General features: G+C 33.2%; 1 protein-coding gene across 4 annotated transcripts; it reads left to right on the forward strand.

The window, feature by feature from the left end:
• The first annotated feature begins 9992 nt into the window (after positions 1–9992).
• Positions 9993–18846, forward strand: LOC132295045 (E3 ubiquitin-protein ligase BIG BROTHER). 4 transcript variants are annotated; one of them, XM_059793118.1, is made up of 9 exons: positions 9993–10195; positions 11633–11809; positions 12776–13004; positions 13422–13456; positions 14053–14097; positions 15885–16012; positions 18148–18225; positions 18414–18522; positions 18612–18846. In XM_059793118.1, exons 2-9 carry the CDS (start codon positions 11669–11671, stop codon positions 18666–18668), a joined length of 822 nt encoding a protein of 273 aa, XP_059649101.1. In that variant the 5' UTR covers positions 9993–10195; positions 11633–11668; the 3' UTR covers positions 18669–18846. The 4 variants fall into 4 exon arrangements, with proteins under 4 accessions (XP_059649101.1, XP_059649102.1, XP_059649104.1 ...); XM_059793119.1 differs by having other exon boundaries at positions 12776–12980; XM_059793121.1 differs by lacking the exon at positions 18148–18225.
• Positions 18847–20675: the final 1829 nt, after the last annotated feature.

Raw genomic sequence — 20675 nt, forward strand, 5'->3', positions numbered from 1 at the left:
TATTTATCACTTTCTTAATTTTGTAATAACAGACCATTAATTCAGTTACCCTTTTTGATTTACTTATTTATCACTTTTCTGATTGTGTAATAACAGATCATTTGTGCACTTGTGATTGGATCACATCAACGGTATGTAGGACTAACCTACTCATCAGTGAATAAGCAAGTCTTGTCCTTTATTTTATTTATTTATTATTTTTTAAATTTTAATTTATTCATTATTCTTTTGACAATTACTTGAGATTTCAGTTCTAAATTAAGCACAAAAGATGTGGAGAAGATTCCTAGGATGGTTTGGATTCAGACAAAGATCTTAAAAGTTAAGTTAGAAGGAGATGATGATTTTGTGGAGCTCACTGATAGTGTTATGAGCTTAGCTTATATTTAGCCTTAAATTTAGGCTTACCTTTTATATGTAACACACATAAATATCCCTTTAACCTTTTAAAATAGAAAGTCCATAATTTCAGTCAAAGTGAGTGAGAGTGTGGTAGGTGGAATCATGCAAATCTAAATAGTAGTTAATTATCTATTTTTCATTTGGACCCAATTTTGGAATAAGAAAAATAACTTAAAAAGGAGTCAAATCATTCCACCAACTTTGAACAAACTAGGCATGATGTAACTTGGTTGTTGTCTCACCTAAAATTCATTGGAAACATTGGATGCATCAGTGAATAATGATAGAGGGTCGAAATCAGATACTTTAAAATTTATTGGAGATATTAATTCACTGAATTATCGAGGCATCTGTAAGGAGAAGTTGTACCAATATTATTTACTTAGACATCCAAGCCATTTCTTATTCTTTTTCTCACTGTTAATGTATACAGTATCAAATTAGTTAGTACTCAACTCTTTCTCGTAACAAGTAAAGAGTAATATATTCACTTTTAATTATGATTTTATAAGTTAATTATAAATTGATTTAAAGAATAGTTATATACTTTATTATTATTATTTTTTTTTATGCAGTCACCCTCAAATTACATATATTTAAATTTTTTTTTGGATTATGTGAGAGTTGAACTGAAAATATCATAATTTATTGTTGGTCCCAAAAAAAAATTCCTTAATTACTGAACCACCAATTGGTTAGTGTGGGTATTTTTGGTAAAAAATTTAAAAAACCACTCATAGATAGTTAAGATGATTTTTTGGCAAATTAAAATAGTAAGGTGTGTTTACTGCAAAAAGTTAAGAAGAGTTAAATACACTCTACCCTTATTATTATGTACTTATTTATAAAGTGTGTGTGTGTGTGTGTGTGTGTGTGTGTTATAATAATTGGAAGAACCACCCTCCAAAGCAAGTGAACAACAGAGTATGCTACATACAAACAACAGCCTTTGCGGCTTCACTAAAGTGCCAGCATACAGTACTCGTTCTTTTTAAGACTTTGTAGTTTGCGTACTATCAAAGCTTCTACTTTCATAGTAGCGATGACAAGTATTTTGTCCATCATAGCCGTTGATTCTTCTCAAAAGGACGGCTACGATTGATGGGTTTCCATTTATATGCATTTTGGGAAAATCAGAGATTCTTAGCCAATTTTGTCTCAAAGGCACCATATGGGATCAATCTTGGTATTGGTAAAAGGATGATGGTGATAAAGTTGTTTGTTTCAAGGGCACTGATGGGACCCATATGGTCTTGTGTTTTTAATTTTTAATTTGTTTTAAATAATTAACTGTTAATAACTTTTGAATAATAAACATTAATTTATCATTCATTTTGATAAGACTGTTACAAAACTTAGACAACAAACTAATCAATGCCCTGTTTGGCAATCCCTTAGATAACAAGCTTCTACTTTTTTTTTTTCTTTTTTTTTTTTTCTTTTTTTTTTTTTTTTCAGACATTGTAACGTAGCGAAACAAAATGCGAAAGTGTGTGATTTAAGTAGTACCAAAACATTTTCGAAAAAAAAGACTAAAACTGGAAGCACCAAATCGGTGTATCATATTGCTTCGCAGTGTAGCGATGAATAATATTTTTTTTTTTTAAATCTTAAATGACTTTTTAACTAATTATTTTATTTTTAAACCTTCCAACACTTTTTTTGCAATAATATTAAGTCTCAAATTTCAATTGAAAAGTTGAATCTTGTTTTTATCCGCATATGACAAAAAGAATTATTACTTAGATGAAAATTTGTTTCCATTATTTACTTTCATTATATTTGTAATACAATTACCAAAGTATTCTTCAAAACTCGTCCCCCGCCCCGTTCTGTTATTTTAATAAACGGTTTTGGATAAGAATAGGGCTAGTTATTCTTAAAAGGGGATGGGGATACCGTTTCCCACCCCAAACTCCGCTATTGTGATTCCTAAATACGACATTGTCAACTTTGTTTGTCACTTAGATAATAATTTTCAAGAACTCAAAAAATATTTTTGAAAAACTATAAAACACAGTTTCTAAAAATATACAATTTTTTAACTAAGTTTTCATAAAACAATTATTAGAAATTTTTAACCATGCAGTTTTTTGTACCGTTTTCTAATTTTTCTGTTATCAGAAAACAGAAACAGTTAACCATGGACGTTTTTGTATTGTTTTCTGATTATCAGTTCTCAAAAAATAAAAAATTATTTTAAAAATATTGAACTGAACATTATATTATAGGGAAGAAAAAAAATGATTATCATTTTGTTTATTTTTCTCTTAAAAAAAAAAGAAAAGAAAGAAAGAAATAAATCAAGTAGAATTTAGGAGTGTAATTCATATTTATTTTTAAATGAAGTTAGAACTAATAGTTGAATGATGATGGTTTGTTGAGAAGAGTGTATGAGGGAAGAGGACAGAGTAGTTGATCTCCTCTAGTTGTGGTGTTGAATAATTAACCTTAGCTTTTGACAATCTTCATTAGCTTGGAGTTTGATGTTTGGAGACCAAACCATTTTTGGATTTTAGCTTCCATTTTGTTATTGGGGGACCATTACTTAGAGCAGTTCAATTCAGTCAGATTTTTGGGAATGCTGTTGCCATTTTAGTAGATATATATATAGATCTCACCGGCTACGAAAACGGCTTTACCTTCCCATCCTCTCTCTCTCTCTCTCTCTCTCTCTCTCTCTCTAAAAGATAAGCATGGCATGTGAGTGGGTGATAATTATTTAACTTTTTTATTTTAATAATTTCACTAATAACTTGTATTTATGTTTATTTTTATTTTTTTAAAATTAGCTATATACACTCATCAAAGAGGAGTAATTTTGAAATTTTGTCATACATAAAAAAGAGTAATGGGCCAATGCCCTCGAGAAGAGGCATGAAGGGAATTATTTATTAATTTATTATAAAAAAATACTCGTTTAAGGGGGATTTTATGCAATTGGGCATAATTTTATATATAATTAATCGAATTGCATAAAACTCTCTTGATTTGGTGGGGGCAATTTAGTAAAAGTAACCATTGGTTAGTTGGAAGGGATCTTCTACCCAAAAGGAAAAAAATTTAAAGAGCAGTTGGCCCTACAAGTTTTTTTTTTTTTTTTTTTCGATAAGTAAAAAGAAAGGCGACGCGACTCAAACGTAGGATCGAATGTGGTGTCTTTGTAAGACGACTTACTACTGAAGTACATCATATTACAGTTTATGCTACAAGTTAAGGGGAATTTTATACAATTTGCCAATATTATAAAATGTTATACACAAAAATATGCATCCATTGGGTTAGTCAAGGACAATAAAGAAAAAATTAAGTTGGTTTAATTTTGGTAAATAAACTTATATGGAGTTTCAAAGCATGAGCTTATAATTGAAATGAGAGAAAATTTTGTTTCAGGTTTAAACCGATTTTTATGAAACTCCAATTTCATGTGTCTAAAACATATTCTATTATTTTGGACAATTTTTTATTTCCTTAGAAAAGAAGAGGTGATAATAGTTGATAGGGAAAAATAACCTACCTTGACCAACCGCCAGACCTCTTCTACATATTTCGTTATCAGAGATAAAGATTTCCATCGGATAAGAATAATGACATTTCTTATCCAGGATAATGAATGACGACGTGATTGAACAGGGTGAGGATAACCTTGGCACAATTTGAGAAAGTTAAAGGAGTAAATCATATCCCCGACAAATCTGGCAACAAACGATCTCCTTTGATCTCACACAAGCGGGTCTCCCGCAAGACCAATTTGATTCCAATCGACAGCCATAAATAGGGCACCAAGCTATTAAAGAAGATACGAGAAAAAAATCCCTAGATAGAATATACATAATTATTATGTGATACGATTACAAGTACTAACTTGATCATCAGAGGATCCTCAGCTGGTACCCCACCGGTGCTATTCGAGATGACGTCCTTTTATTTTGCAGGTAAACGTCGTCGTTCTGAGTTGCGAGGATTTTCACATCAACAGCTGGCACCGTCTGTGGGAACGATTAGTTCTCTGAAGAAATAATAATCCTGATGCAACTTGGCTCGGATGGCAAGACGAAAGTTTTCGATCATGGAAACCATCCCAAAGTCATCAGTTGACAACAGATTTCCATGTTCTTATATAGGGACGGGTCTCTACATCATGATTACCCGTCCATCATATTAGGGGCAAAATGGTGGGTTACGTGATGCCACCCAGTGTACGATGACAATAATCAAAATTTGGCACGTCGACCCAAGCAGTCCAATATAGTGTTTTCCATCTAGCGATGCTTGGTCCCCTCACTACTGAGGTTTGGTCGTCTAAGACCAAACTCTATATCATATCTGGCAGCAGCCAACTACCAAGGCCTAATCGTTGAAAACTAAGGCCTGATCTTCTGCGCCTACATAAGTGAGTTGGTCTTCACCCTTCAAGAGGATCACTAACAATAAGGGAGTTTCTACCTACTAGTAAAGCCTCTACCACTGAGGATGTCTCTAGCAATGGAGTCTCATTACTCCGTCCATTCGTGCAATCAGGGTAGCCTTCTACACCCAAGAATGTATCGAGGCCTTCAGGTCCAATGAGGTCTAATGTCCTTCCAGATCCCATGAAATCTGTATTTCCAAAGAGGTTCCTAAGTGAAGGGCGATCATTGGACCCAACGAGGTACTGGCCACCAGACCATCATCTGTCAGTCGTTGGGTACCACGCCCCTATCACGCCAATTGCTGGACACCAAACCTCCACCTACCAGACGACAATCGTCACCTCTTTTCCTTTGCAGGAATTGCCTATCGACTTCAGATTATGCAGAACTTTGGATTGATAATCCATGGCAGGTTAATTTTCAATAATCATTTCTAACACAATTTAATATTTTTAGACAACTGTAAATTGTTGCAGCACCAGGCACCCTATCCGCTGTATAAACGTCTATAGAATAGGTCATCACCCAATATCCCACCATCGAGGGCAGAATAGTGGATCACACGATATCAATCGTCGATCTGCATATAATAAAAAGGTCTAGAAGATTAACGTACCAACCTTGGTACATCTAGCTAATCAGGTTTTTAGTCTTTCTCCTTTAGCGACCCCTCGAGGGCACTAGTCGTCCAGGATGAGAGGCCAACAACACATTCTTCCGTCATTAAAGGGGCAAGAAACCGGCTACTCCTTCTACACAGAATGGTGAGATAATTAAAACTTCCTTCATTTACTAGAAAGACGAGACGACTACCTCTTGTATTAAAGGGGTCACCCTCCTTCAGACTGCATCTCTTTCCCCATAAAAGAACGAAGGGTCAACTTCTTCTTCTTCCCTCGATAAAAAACGACGGGTTAACTACTCCCTTATTAAAGGGAGAGCTCACAACGCTCGAGCAAATCCACTTCCCTTATTAAAAGGGGCAAGAAAGTAATCATCAAGCATGCTTAGCTCAGTAGGACTTGGCATTCCCGACGCTTAACAAAATCTAATTCCCTTACTAAAGGGATACAAGGGATGATAATGAGTGTCCTGTATTAAAAGGACCCGGGCTGAATGAATCCCATAATCAATATCCCCGTACTATAAGGAATAGTAAATAAATGTCCTCTACTATAAAGACCCGGGTTGAATGAATCCCATAATTAATATCTCCGTACTATAAGGAATAGTAAATAAGTGTCATGTACTACAAAGACCCGGGCTGAATGAATCCCGTAATTAATATCCCCGTACTGTAAGGGATAATAAATAAGTGTCCTATACTACAAGGACCCGGGTTGAATGAATCCCGTAATCAATACCCCCTTATTATGAGGTATGATAAATAAAAATTCCTTACTAAAGGGACAAGCTGAGTAAAGCTCGTACAATTTATTTCCGTACCAAGGGAAGAGTACCCAAGGGTACCAAAAATAGTACCCAGGGGCAGAGTACCCAAGGATACTAAAAATAGTATCTAGGGGCAGAGTACCCAAGGGTACCAAAAATAATACCCAAGGGAAGATTATCCAAGGGTACCAAACATAGTACTCAGGGGCAGAATACCTAAGGGTACTAAAAATAGTACTTAAGAGAAGATTACCCAAGGGTATCAAAAATAGTACCCAAGGGTACCAAAAATAATATTCAGGGGCAGAGTACTCAAGGGTACCAAAAATAGTACCCAATGGAAGATTACCCAGGGGTACCAAAAATAGTACCCAGGGAAAAACTACCCAAAGGTACTAAAAATAGTACCCGAGGGAAAATTACCCAAGGGAAGATTATCCAAGGGGATCAAAAATAGTACACAATGGAAAAAAATTACCCAAGGGAAGAGTACCCAGGGGAACAACACCCAGGGCAAAAAAAAAAAAAAAGAGTTTTACTATTCCAGTGAATAGTACTCGAGGGTACTGTTCCCTAGGGAACAGTGAGGGGGCAAAAAGAATATAATATATATATTATTATTTTACATTCCCAAAGCTAGACGAGCAAGCTTAGGAATGGGGTGCAACTGATATGGAAAAATAACTTACCTTGACCAGCCGCCAGATCTCTTCGACATATTTCGTTTTCAGAGATAAAGATTTTCATCAGATAAGAATGATGACATTTCTTATCCAGGATAATGAATGACGACGTGGTTCAACAGGGTGAGGATAACTTTAGCACAATTTGAGAAAGTCAAAGGAGTAAATCATATCCCCGACAAATCTGGCAACAAACGATCTCTTCTGATCTCGCACAAGCGGGTCTCCCGCGAGACCAATTTGATTCCAATTGACAGCCATAAATAAGGCACCAAGCCGTTAATGAAGGAACGAGAAAAAAACCCCTAGACAGAATATACATAATTATTATGTGATACGATTACAAGTACTAACTTGATCATCTGAAGGTCCTCGGCTGGCACCCCATCGATGTCATTCAAGATGACGTCTTTTTATTTTGCAGGTAAATACCTTCGTTTCGAGTCGCGAAAATTTTCGCATCAATAATAGTGTAGTGTAAATTTGAATCTGTGCTTATAAAAAATGAATTGGTTGTCAACCATTGCTTCAAGTTGGGTTAAAAAAGGGTTACGTGTCTTTGGCTTTTTAGTATAAACACTTCTAATCAATTGAACTAACAACATAATGATTAAAGCTGATTATGTTTGGTTGGTAATAATGTAATATGATTGTATATGTATTGTAACAATGGTTAGCACTATCCGCTGCAATCGCGGTCGAGATCGCAATGTAACAAATTCGAATTAAATCAATATAAATTGGTCTATTCGAGTCTCATATCAAAAAAAGAATCGTGTATCAATCAATACACCAAGTGTCAATCAATACAGCAATTGTAGGTCTTGTATTTAAAATAATAAAATTATGTTTGGGTGATTGAATTAATGTCTGGTCTATCACTTCAATCATCAATGGTTCATAGCATTTTTTTTTTTTGGTATGTATTTTTTGTGTTGTTTTTCTAAAAAGTGAACCGACTTGACTAAACGATAATGTTAATCGAGTTATGGGTATCCAAAATTTGATTAGAATTTATAAATCATATTTTACTGGGCTGAATTGTTCTATTTAGTTTGATTTTGTGATGAAATGATTTGGTTGTGGTACAGATTTATTGATAAAGGTTTGATTTCAATTTAGAGTGGGAAAGAATCAAATGGAGACATTAATAGTAATTAAATATATATAGATATTATATAATACAAAAAAAAATCAATTTTTATTAATAGAGAATATAAATTTTCAAATGTGTCAAAATTTTATTTTTCACAGGGTTAAGTGCAGAAAACCCCACTGATATATAGACTTTGTGCAGAACAAGTCCCTACTTTTTGAAAAAGTCCATGCAAGTCCTCAAAATTCAAAAAAGGTGCATAACAGGTCCCTCTGACAACTTTTTACGAAAAGAAAAACTTAAAACCCCATTTTACCCTTTTCTTTCCCATTTTGCCCCTCACAATTTGTGCATAAAAGACCCTCAGCATTTGTGCATAAAAGGCCCCCATCATACTGTGTTCAGTAGCCAAAATAAATGTATCATCAACATCAAAATAAATGTTTGATAGAGAAAAAATATTAACAGAAAAAAAGAACATTAACAAAAATAAATAAATTAAATTTCACGTTATCATTACTAGTAAAATATACCCTTTTCTTGTTTTTTTTTTCTTTTTTTTTTTAATCAATAGGCAACTTTTATCTATTAATGAAAAAAAAAAAGACTATGGGTATGTTTGGTTATGGAATTAAATTACAATTCTAGTTCAATTTATTATTTTTTAATTATATTAGAATTCTAATTCTGTTTGATTCAACTTTAGAATTTGTATGGAGTAATATTTATTTATTTTTTAACAAAAATATAATATTTATCTTATACTTATTAAATTATTATATATTATAACAAAACAATATTAGCACCAATTTTAATTAAAATGGCAAACATGCATATACACGAATTCTTGTTCCCAATTTTTATTGAACAAATTAAAAAGTCACATTAAACTCGTCAACTTAAATTTTTTTTTTTTTTCCTAAATAACTTATAAAAAATTATAAGTATTTGTAGGGGTTATTTTTCGTAATGCAATAAAAAAAACTAGAGATATCAAATTACAAATATGAGAGGCTCAGGGAAGAAATTTGGTTGAAGAGAAGAAAGTAGACATGGATCAAAATCATCAAATACGTGTTCAGTGAATGTGAATCTCTGAGTAAGCATCCTTGAATGCTTAATCTAATGCTACTTTTATAGCCTAGCACAACGGTGGTAAATAACCCAATGGCATGCCATTTTAATACGTCGCCATCGCCGGAAATTAAGTTGTCGCCGACGTCGCTGCATATTGCCCTCCTCCATAATGTCGCTGCCGCAACGGCAGATCCTTGCCTATGCTGTAGATTGATTCGCCGATGAGGACAACCTGCCTAACCAAATCCAATCATCCGACCTCGCCGTCACGAATTGCTGGCACAATTGATCCCTTACTCCGCAAACACATGGCAGATTGATGCCATAATCCATGGATGCCGCAATCGCGTGAATTCATGGAGACCCATAGTCGCCAATGAGATAAGTGCGGCGACGGCGACAATATGAGATAAGTGCGGCGACGGTGACTGCATATTTTCGCCGTCGTCGCTGCATATTGCCCTCCGGCCACCATAACATCGTTGCCGCAAATGGCCGCCACCACGGCAAATTGGTGTAGCTCGATTTGCCGATAAGGACAATCTGCCGAACCAAAGGGCATGTTTGGTTTTAGATTTAATTATATTCAGATTTAGGTTATCCTAATTTTATACAATTTGAGATTTATATTATCCTTCTGCCAAACAAACCCCATTTTATACAAATTTGGACAAAAGGGCCATTTTACATGACCTGTATTTATAATCATTAATTTATTCAACTGAAGGGAGGGTATTATCGTCATTTTACACCATCAGGGACCCAATCACACCAAATTAATAGTATAGGGGTTTTTTTTTACTAAGGGACTGATACGCACTATATCGATAGTAGAGGGAGTTTTTTGCACTTAACCCTTTTTCATTTTATTAATATAAAAATATATATTAATTCTGATTTCAAAACTGAACCAAACGGATTTAGATGGCGTATTGGCGTCTCTAAAATCAGGCCAAAAGGGAGAGATGGTCTAGAGAGAGAAAGTGTATAGTGGACTAGTGAGAGAAATGCAGTAGATAAAGTGTGTGTGTGTGTGTATATATAGAGGGAGAGAAGATTTCATGCCATTCACGCAGAAGAGCTTTTTGCTTGTCCGTTTCTCAGTTTAACTCCTCTGCTCAAAGCTCATCAATGTCTGTTACTTCTCTGCTCTCTCTCTCTCTCTATATATCCTTTTCTCTTCTTGTTTTCCAGTTTGGTTCTTTTCCTAATGTCATTATTTATTGCTTATTTTTCTTTCTCATTCTAGAATAATCAAGAGTTTCATTTGATGCCTCGTAAATGTAAATGCAAATCAGTACAATAATAGCGTTTTAGCCCTAATTTTTTTGAGTTTTGTTTGATGAGTTTTCACCCAAGAGGTCTTGAATTGCTCATTTATTCTAAGCTCTTTTCCGAATGATCCTGTTGAAGGAGGAATCTGCGTGTTGTGTTTGGTTGTAAAAAATTGTAGCATAAACTTATCATATCCCCTGTTTGGTTGCTGAGAAAATGTGTGAAACGGAAAGAAATAGAATTCTGATTTCCGATTGGTTATTTGGTTTATGACGAGATGGAAGCTAAATTTGATTTAGCCACATGGCTGAATCAGGCTACTGGGTGAGAACATTGTGTTTCCAGAGGTCCCAATTACATAAGTAGAACTCTAAGATTCAATTTTTTTTTTTTTTTCACTTGTGCTAATTCATGGCCTTATACACTCTTATATACTGGATGAACTTGGAATGCCAATATAAATTTCATGAGTTTAGTCTTTGTCAATCATTGCTGAGGTGATGGTAAAATAAGTGGTTCCTAATTGCATGATAATTTGTAACAAGAACATTCTTTATGCTTAGTTGCTAAATGGTTGTGATGCATCTTATGATTGTTAGAAGATGACGATGAATTCAAATGTGTGATTATCCTGTAAATTATAGGAATGAGTTATGGAATGTGTATGTGTATATATGTGTGTGTTTATCTGGGGAAAAATATTTTATTAGTTTTTCGGATGAACAAGAAAACATTTCTAGATCCAGATTCAGATATTGATAATTTATGGGAAGAAAGGGTTCATGGTTTTCAACATTAAGAAAATATGGAAAATAATTGTGTAAAAACATGTTCTTTTGGAACTCGTTTTGTTTCTTAGAAGGAGCCGAAAGCATGGTTGCTTATCTTGCCTTTGATAGGGAATGAGTTATGGAATGTGTATGTGTATTGGTGTATATGTGTGTGTTTATTTGGGGAAAAATATATTATTAGTTTTTCGGATGAACAAGAAAACATTTCTAGTTCCAGATTAAGATATTGATAATTTATGGGAAGAAAGGGTTCATGGTTTTCAACATAAGAAAATATGGAAAAGAATTGTGTAAAAACATGTTCTTTTGGAACTCGTTTTATTTCTTAGAAGGAGCCGAAAGCATGGTTGCTTAGCTTGCCTTTGATAGTTTGATTCTTTATAACCCCGCTTTGAGCCTATGCAGAATGTACACTAATCTCTGTTGTTGTTGTTGTCGTCGTCGTTTTTTTCTTTTTTTTCCCTACTTGGGCATTGGTAACAGTAATTTATGTATCTTTTGCAGCTTGTTTTGCATATTTGAGTAGAATAGTTGTGCAAAATGAATGGGAATCAACAATTGGAGGTGCATTATATAAATACAGGCTTTCCTTACACTAATACGGAAAGTTTTATGGACTTCTTCGAAGGTCTTACACATGCACCTGTACATTATGCTCATGCTGGACCTTTGCTTGATCAGGTAATTAAAGTTTCTAGTTCATATTGTTTTAGATAAAATGTATATAATACATGAGAAATGCTGTAAAAGTTTAACAATAGTTAATTCGAGCTTTTTAGTGCTTATTAGATTTAAGGTTGGTAGATCCATGCTGTTCATGAATAAGGGATGGGGAATTCTTTGTTTTTTATCTGTATTTTTTGTTTTCCCATTCTTCTATTGAATTAGAAAGATGATTTTCATTTTTATTTTGTGAAATTTTAAAAGCTTATTCTGTCAAGCTCAAATTGTAAATGTGAGTCAAAGGGCTGTCATTTCATGCAGTAGTTTTGGTTTGTACTATTACACTACCAGTTGTCCCAAAAGCATAAGTGATTAAGGAATGGGCCAAATAATGTGTACCAATTGTCTCGACATGCAACTCCGTATTGCTCCTATAGACGGGCAAACAGACAGAAGAAAGTCCAAACATCCAAAAGAGGGAACAAAAGTGAACATATGCAGCAAAACCTTCCGATTTAAAGATTTTACCAAAGCTTTGCTGTCATGTTGGACTCCAAATGCCCCCAAACTCAAGTTGTTTAGGAATGAGCTCAACAACATATTATTAAGTTCACATGTACATAACACCCTGCATAACACCCTTCTATTAAATTTAGAAAATAAATTTGGTTTTACATGTCTGGGTGTTTAGGATGTTAGTACTTGAGGGAAATGCCTATTTTTGAAGCAATTAGGCAGTTCAAAATTGCGAATTCATATTATGTTACTTGCAGGATCAGAATTTTTCATTAATGGATTGAAGCACACTATTGATAAATGGTGACAATTATTTTTAAGTGAAGATATGTTAGACATCTTTTATATGCATAATAGACATTACCTAATGTTTTAGTATCAGGGCTTCTAATTCTAATGGGTATTGCACATAAAGAAAAAATTACTTCTTTGTGATGGATAAAAGTATTTCTTTATGCTGTCCTCCAGGAAACTGCATACTGGTCAATGAATTTGAATTCTTACAAATTCGGATTATCTAGTCCTGGAAGTACTACTTATTATGGTCCTTATGAGGTAAATGATCATTTACCAATAATGGATGTCAGCAGAAGGGCTTGGGAATACCCTTCAATGGTGAATATGGAAGAACCTGCAGACGTAGACTTGCAGTCTGGAGGGAATGCAGTCCCGAGTATGCATACTATCCCTGAAGAATGTTAGTTTGAATTCTGTTCTGTTGTTAAATAACCTGTTATAAATTATAATCTGTCATTAATGATACTGTAACATTGTTGATACAATTTAGAACTTGAACAGTAACTTTGACCACATTATTTACCTTTTGACTTTATTTGTACAAGTTATTGGCCACTTTAAGGTACTCAAATCTATTGATTTATTTATTTTTGTAAAGAAAAGTTTTTTAGCATGGCAGCGGTATTGTCTTGTAATGTCATCATGTGCTATGAGAATTAACTTTTCAGAACGGATATGCCAAGTTGTGATATATATGTCATTACATTTTTATTTTATTTTATTCTGAAGTTGAAATCTTGGCTTACATGATCTTTTTCACTGCTATATGTTTAGAGTATGTCTTTATGCACTCATATTGTCTCCCATTACTTTGCAGGCACTCCGAATCATGATGATGATACTAGTTCACAGGTATGACGCCAACCTGGCCAAATGAACTACTATCATATCTGAATGGGATTATTATAATTTTTTATTTATTGATATCTCAGTTATATTTTAACGTATCAGTTTTCACACGTGACACTGGAGGGCCTTTGCCTAGTGGTAGAGTTTGGGCAGCGTGAAAATGCATATTTCAATATGAGGGTGCTATTTTATGCAAATACTGCCAAACTTGCCTCTGCACCGAGTTTACCTCGTGGTAGCACTCTGATTTAATATGGTCAACATGGGCAATGGCCATTCTGATAATAAAATGGTTTAACATGAATTATGAAAAGGAATCTATTATTTTTGCAAATATTGGTTTCTATCCATTTGAACTGCTCCAGGTTGTCTTCAGAGGCTAGATTACATCCCTACCTATAAACCACTTTTGACTAGTAAATTTAATTGTTTGTAATGATTTTCTTTTTTATATTTGATTGTTGGGTTCCTTTTAAAATCTTGTTTGCTTATGGCATTATGCATGTTGAACTGCTGTTGTTTTGATGGCAAGATTTGCATGCTATGTGCTTACGGAAGATAATAATCTAGCCTTTCTTTCTCTGTATGTACTATTGCAGGTCATTTGGCAAGACATTGTTGATCCTGACAACATGACCTATGAGGTTTGCCATGCATAGTTTGTTGATGCTTTGTATACATAGTTTACTGTTTTCTTGCGAAGGGAACTGTGGTTTTGCCATTCTTCATGAGGCAATTAACTTTCATGTTTAGGATCAATTTAGCAAAAGATACTAAAGCCTAGTTATTGGGGTTTGCCTGGATTGGATAAAATAAAACATCTGGTTTTAGTAGAGAGTACCTTTTTTACCAAAGAAATATTATAAGCACGGCAACATATGATGTCCACCTGCACACACAATTAATGTTTTAACTGTGAAGGCTTGCCTTGTGACGGTAAGTATGTGCATATTTATATGCATGATGAATTATCAAACCTAGTTATTTTGGTTGGTCTAGAGTGGATAAAGTAAAGCATCTTTGGCAGAAAGTACTTTCGTTCACCAGAAAACTATTAAGTACCAAATATATGCTTAGCTCTTGAGAACAAGGTCATTATTTAAATGTGTGAGCTTGCATTTATGATGAATTATTAAACCTGTAATGCACATCCACGTGGATGTGTATCAATGTGATGTCAGAGATGGGGCAAAAATAACATTGCATCTTGTCTTTGAAGTAGTTTAATTGATTAGATAAAAAAAATTATCTACTAATTGCAATTTACTTTATCCATTAAATTAAGCATTAATGATTGTACAAAACTTGAATAGCAAAAGATAAACAGGCCAGCTTTCTTTATGAATTAGGAACATTTAGTAGTATGAGGTTGAAAGGGTCTTTGCAGGCAAGGAAAAATCATAATTGATTGGTGCAGAATTTAAGAGATTGATGTCTTGCAGTTAGTTTTAGCATGTCACATAACTAGCCTAATCATACTGTGTCTGACACAAGGAAAAAATATATATATCTCGTTTAACCAGGAGCAATCATCTGCTATGCACTGAGCACAGTTACTGATATATTGTACTACGAGCCACCAAGTCCTCACCTTCAAAGTGGAAGGTGGAAGGTCCAAGTCTCCCAAAGATCATTGTAGGAGTTCTTAGTGAGGAAGAAAGAAATATAACTTGTACTACAAAACCGACGATTACTTTAATCCATTATCCTCTCCCTCGTGTGGCTATAAATAGAAATATTACAAAGGAATAAACGGAATGCCTCATTCTGTTTTTTTGTTTCGATTACAGTTGTATACAAGTTTGGTTACTCATAAGTATTCCAAGTGATGTATGGTTATTGATTAGTAATTAAAAAGTTGAAAACAACCACCTTTTTGTGGGTGTGAGTAGCATGTTTGGTAAATATTCAAAAGATATTAGCAGTTCCATTTCAGAATTAAATGGTTTTATAAGGCATCTCGGTGTAGTTTTCTGGCGGCAGCAGTTTTTGAGAACTCTAAAAATAGAAAGCAGTTTTCAAAGAACTGCAAAAGTGTGTTATCTGAAATGAAGACATACTCTTCTACTCAGTTTCCGGAGAGTAGTTCTCACACCAAATGACTATTTTCTAATTTTGAGTTCTCTAAAAAAAGAAATATATTTTCAGAGAACTGAACTACAAGCACACCTTAGTGTTAGTATAAATTTCTTAGTCTTAACATGCTACAGTAGTTTTCCTGAAACTGTCAACCAAATGAATTTCCGAACTATTTTTTGTTTTTCAGTTATTCGAGAACAGAAAATTATATCCACAAAACTGAACTACAAGCAGACCTTAATGTTTCTTAAATCTCTTAGTCTTTACTTGCTACTGCTGAGTTATGACTGAAAGCAGTGACATTTTAATTTTAATTTTAATTTTACTTGGATCTTTGGTTTTGCTGCTGTAGGAATTACTTGATTTAGGTGAGGCAGTTGGAACTCATAGTCGAGGTCTTTCCCAAGAATTCATTAATTTGCTTCCAACCTCAAGGTACAAGTCTGGTCGTTTCTTCTTAAGAAGAAAATCTAGAGAGAGGTAAAATTCTTGATTTTCTTCCACTTCCCAAGCATAGCTTTAAACGTTTTGTTCTGACCTATCCTTGTTTTTTGTTTTATTTATTGTATTTTTATTCTTAGTAAATAATGGTTCTATATTTCCTGCTTCAAGTTTTCAACCTGGAGATCCTAGATGTGATAAAGCTCAAAAGAGATATTATCCTGCAATAAGCCTTTTATTTCTTGGACTGTATAATGGGTGTTTGTGAAAATAGAAGAAACAAAATGATACCTATAATTAGGAATTTTGAAATATGAAAAAATAGGGACGGATAATTTTTATTTATTTTTTAAGGGTCCTGGATATTAACAACAAAAGATAACTAATCATTTGCTTGTTGACTAGTGGCAAGTCCGGTTGCTGCTCTGGGGTAATACCAAAATGATGCTGATGTTATCATTCTCATTAAAGAAGTACATGTCATGAGGATCAGTGTGTGCCATTTTTTTTAGGCTCCATTTATTTTGATGCAAAACATTTTCATCATAAAATATTTTTCTTCTAAAACTTTTTACATATAAAATAATATTTCCTATTCTTTTCCAGTGTTTTGGCTAAAATTTTGAACATTTTCTATCCAAAACTATTCGAACTTTACAAATCCTCTCGAACGGGTAAATCTCTCTCCCCTTTCTTGATGTTGAGAATGCAAAAGTCAAAAGATAGCTGCCCTCTCTCTCTCACACACACCCATATATATATCCTCCTAGAATGTAGAGATAGACAAGCTGATTAGGTTTGTTTAGTGGATATGCTTACCAGAATTAACAAAGTGATCAAAGCTTAAAATAAGTCATTTTTACAAAAAAAAAAAAAAAAACAATGTAAATCATTGTACAACTTTTTAAATCTGATTCTTGTGTAACCGAACACCTGAAAATGAGAAAATATTTTCCGAAATTTTTTTTACATCAAAACAAATAGAGCCTTAAGTTGTTCATACTGGTAGCTTGTTTAGCAAAATTGCATGGGTTAATATAGGACTAACCGTTCTTGTTGATGATGAATATATTTTTTCCTATTTGAAACTCCCACATTTTGCCCCCTATGGGAACTTGAATTCTTGACCTTCTACTTTGGAAGTTGAGGATGTACCACTAAGCTACAACCCTTGTTGTTGTTGATGAATTCTCATTGCTTTTGTTAAATGTTTAACAACGAGGCTTGTTATTGTCAACAAAAAGTGGACAGAGATATTACACAAATATCATACACTTGTTTAGTGCAGTGCTGGGCTAAATAGTCTTCGATGTGAGGAGAGCGAAAATTGCTGATACAAAATGGAGAAAATTACCGGAGTTTCCATGAATATTTTTTTTTTTCCCCTTTGAGAAATTAATGAGAATGCACTTTTGGGTTGTTTTTGAGATCAACTCAAGAGTAACTTATCATAGCCTGCTCACTGGGAAGATTCCTGATCACTTGTCTCATATATTTTCCTGTTACTTTTTCTATAATCTTCTCTAGTACCATCTACACTATGCCACACTACTGTCAGACATTTCAGTCCAACTTATATAAAGTTTTGCTCAAAAGTCTATTGCCATGTGTATTTGTGAGAATTTCCCTAGAGAAGTGCTATTACATAGAATAAGTTATCTGAAAACATTTTGCAAGAACTTTGAAAACAACAGACTGTTTTTGAAGAACCAAAAGAGAGTGTTATTTGAAATTGGATATTTTTTTAACTCTCTCATGAATTTTTTTTGGAGAGACATCAACCAAACAAAATTTTGAGCTCTTTCCATTTTTTTTTGGTTGGGAACATAAAACTATTCTTAAAACACTGAACCAAGTAATCCCAAATGTCTTTTTCATGGCTTTTTTATTTTCTAAATCTTTTGACAGTGAAGAAATTAGTGTAAATGAACTTCTTGTTAAAGGGAATGCAAGTACTAAGATTTTATTTTCTTCCAACATCTGAGGCAAGCTAGTCATCTTCCCTTAAATAGAGCTCTTAGGTATATGATACCCCCTTTCCCTAGAACTAGAATCAGCTAAAGAGCTCCTAGCAAATTGCAAACCACACTCTAGTGGTCATTCATCGAGTTACTATTCCCATATTTGGTACCAAATGCAATCTCAGAATCATTACTTGTAAATTTCTTTGCCAGCTCAGCGAACAACAATGGAACAATGAACTCAGATTTGATTTATGGGTTGCAAGAGGTTTTTTATTTTTATTTTTTTCGGTAAGTAATCAAAATTTGGTCCAAGAGTTACTTTTAAGTTTGTTACGTAGGTTTTTGGGAGAAATTATGTTGCAACTTCTAAAAATTGGTTGATAGATCCAAGCTTCATTTTTTTCTTTTTCTTTTTTTTTTCACTCACTTCCATTTCGTTTGAAAGCTGCTCATATTTTCCTGTGTTTGCAAACCAGCTGTGTTATTTGCCTGATGAGATATAAAAGGGGTGACTCGCAAATAAATTTGCCATGCAAGCACATTTACCATACTGAGTGTGGCACTAAATGGCTCAGCATCAACAAGGTAAACAAATGCCTTCATTAGAACTTATATTTTCAGAAATCTGAATTACAGAAATATTCTTCTCACAGCTGATCCTACTGTTTTATCAGACTTGTCCGGTTTGCAACACTGAAGTTTTTGGCTCTGAATCAAGCCACGAAACATGAAACAGTGTATATAAAGCCGGTTTGTTCTTCAGTCCATATTTCTTTTCCACTATATCCTTCTTTTCCACCATACGTAGAGCTACTACAAGACTGATGTTGTTTCTTATTTCATTTTACACGTTCCCCCTTGTAATAGAATCGTCTTAGCTTTTATAGAAGTGAATATGATGGATGTTTAGTTTGCTTGTGTTCGGGGATGCTCGTAAATATCTAATTTTCTTTTGGTTTTTACTTCTATCACAATCTTCAAATGCACTAGAGTTACTGCTATGATCGTATTTCTCTAGGTTTGTGGAATTAAATTACTTGTTAATTACTGACAATGTGATGCATTTGGCTTCATAAGAAATTAGATGAAGAACTCACTGAAATAACCATGTTTTGATTGACTTTTTTTATTAGGAAGGCCTACTATTTAGAGTAACACCAATGGGTGTAATTCAGTGGTTTCTCCTCAACTTCGGTTCAAGCCCTAGTAGGGTAAAATGAGAGTGTGTTATTTACCAGAATGATTTTGAAATGCATATATAAAGTGGATTCATTTTTTAATATTTATATACATTTTAAAACACTTAATTTATTTTAAAAATTCATTACTTGACTTTTCAGTTTTCAATTTCCGTTGTTATACACTTTTTGATTCTTAAACGTTGTACCTTTTAAGATTTTAACATTTTTTTATATTTTCATGTGAATACATTTTTACACTTTTAGATAGATTTTTAATATGAAAAATAAACTTTTTTTTTTTTTGGCTTACCAAGTTGTCTTCCTTTAGAAAAGAGTTTCTTTTAAATTCACACTTATTCATATTAAACACCTTTTCTTTCATGAAGAGTTTCTGTCAGTTAAAATATATCACCTCTCTATTTATTGTTTATTTTTCTTTTTTTCTTTTTTTTTTTAAAAAAGTACTTGGGATATTTCAATTCCAGAATTTACACTCTTACTCTCTCTCTCTCTAACTTTCTATGCAAAAATTTAGTAAAGGTTTTATTCACAGTCATCTTGAACCCCTACACATTTTTTATTAGCAAGCATCAAATTGGTTTTCAACAAAATAAAGTTTTTAAAAGTCTATTGATGAATGGTGTGAAAGAAATGTGAATGACTATGAAAAAAGTTAACAGTAAACTTCTTATAGTTAAACAGACCTATCCTTTATTGAATAGGTTTGTAGTAGCCTATAAATAGAATAGTAGTTCAATAAAAATAATATACATTTTACATCTTCCACTTTGTTTCTTTTCTAAACTTTCTTCCTTCGTCCGTCCAATATACAGTACTATATATATATATATATATCCTAAATTTTTGGACAACAGGGCAATGTAAGACTTAATCAATGTTCTTCAACCTGACAATTTTGGAGCTTGTCATAGTGCCTCTCCAAGAGGGCAGAAGTAGGTTTCTTACTCTCTCTTATTTTAATATGCTTTTATTGATATTTTATTGAACTATTATTATTTTACAATACTTTATTTGTACTATTTATATTATATTATAATAAATTATTTTTGTCTAACTACAATCTAAAGTCTCTATAGATCTTCTTTTCGTATATAATGTGTTTATTGTTCCTTGTTGATTTTATTTTTAATTCTGTATTTTTTCCGTTTAATTCTCTAGGAAATATTGTTCTTTTGTACCTTCCCTACATTGCCTAATTCTCTTCAAAGTATTTATGATTCCAATATGTAATGTTTTTATATTTGGAAGAGATTTTTTGAAGTATGTTCCATGAAGATTTAGGTTAAGATTAGTGAGAAATTAAGAAACTCTTTAGAGTTGCATTTAGAATAAAAATGGTATTTAATTCAATCACTTTAATATATATTTATCTATAATATGTGTATTAAATATATCTATATTTATATCCCTTAAAATAGGGGATTTATTTCGTATTATTTATATACATTGAAATTAGTTTTTTTAATTTAAAAAGAAAACATGACTTAAATTTTTTGTTTTCTCAAGAAACATGACTTTTCAAATAATAATAATAAA

This window comes from Cornus florida, unplaced genomic scaffold, assembly GCF_030987335.1.
Source record: "Cornus florida cultivar Cherokee Brave unplaced genomic scaffold, ASM3098733v1 CherokeeBrave_3.0.0_Hap2_Chr02, whole genome shotgun sequence".
NCBI classification, from domain to species: domain Eukaryota; kingdom Viridiplantae; phylum Streptophyta; class Magnoliopsida; order Cornales; family Cornaceae; genus Cornus; species Cornus florida.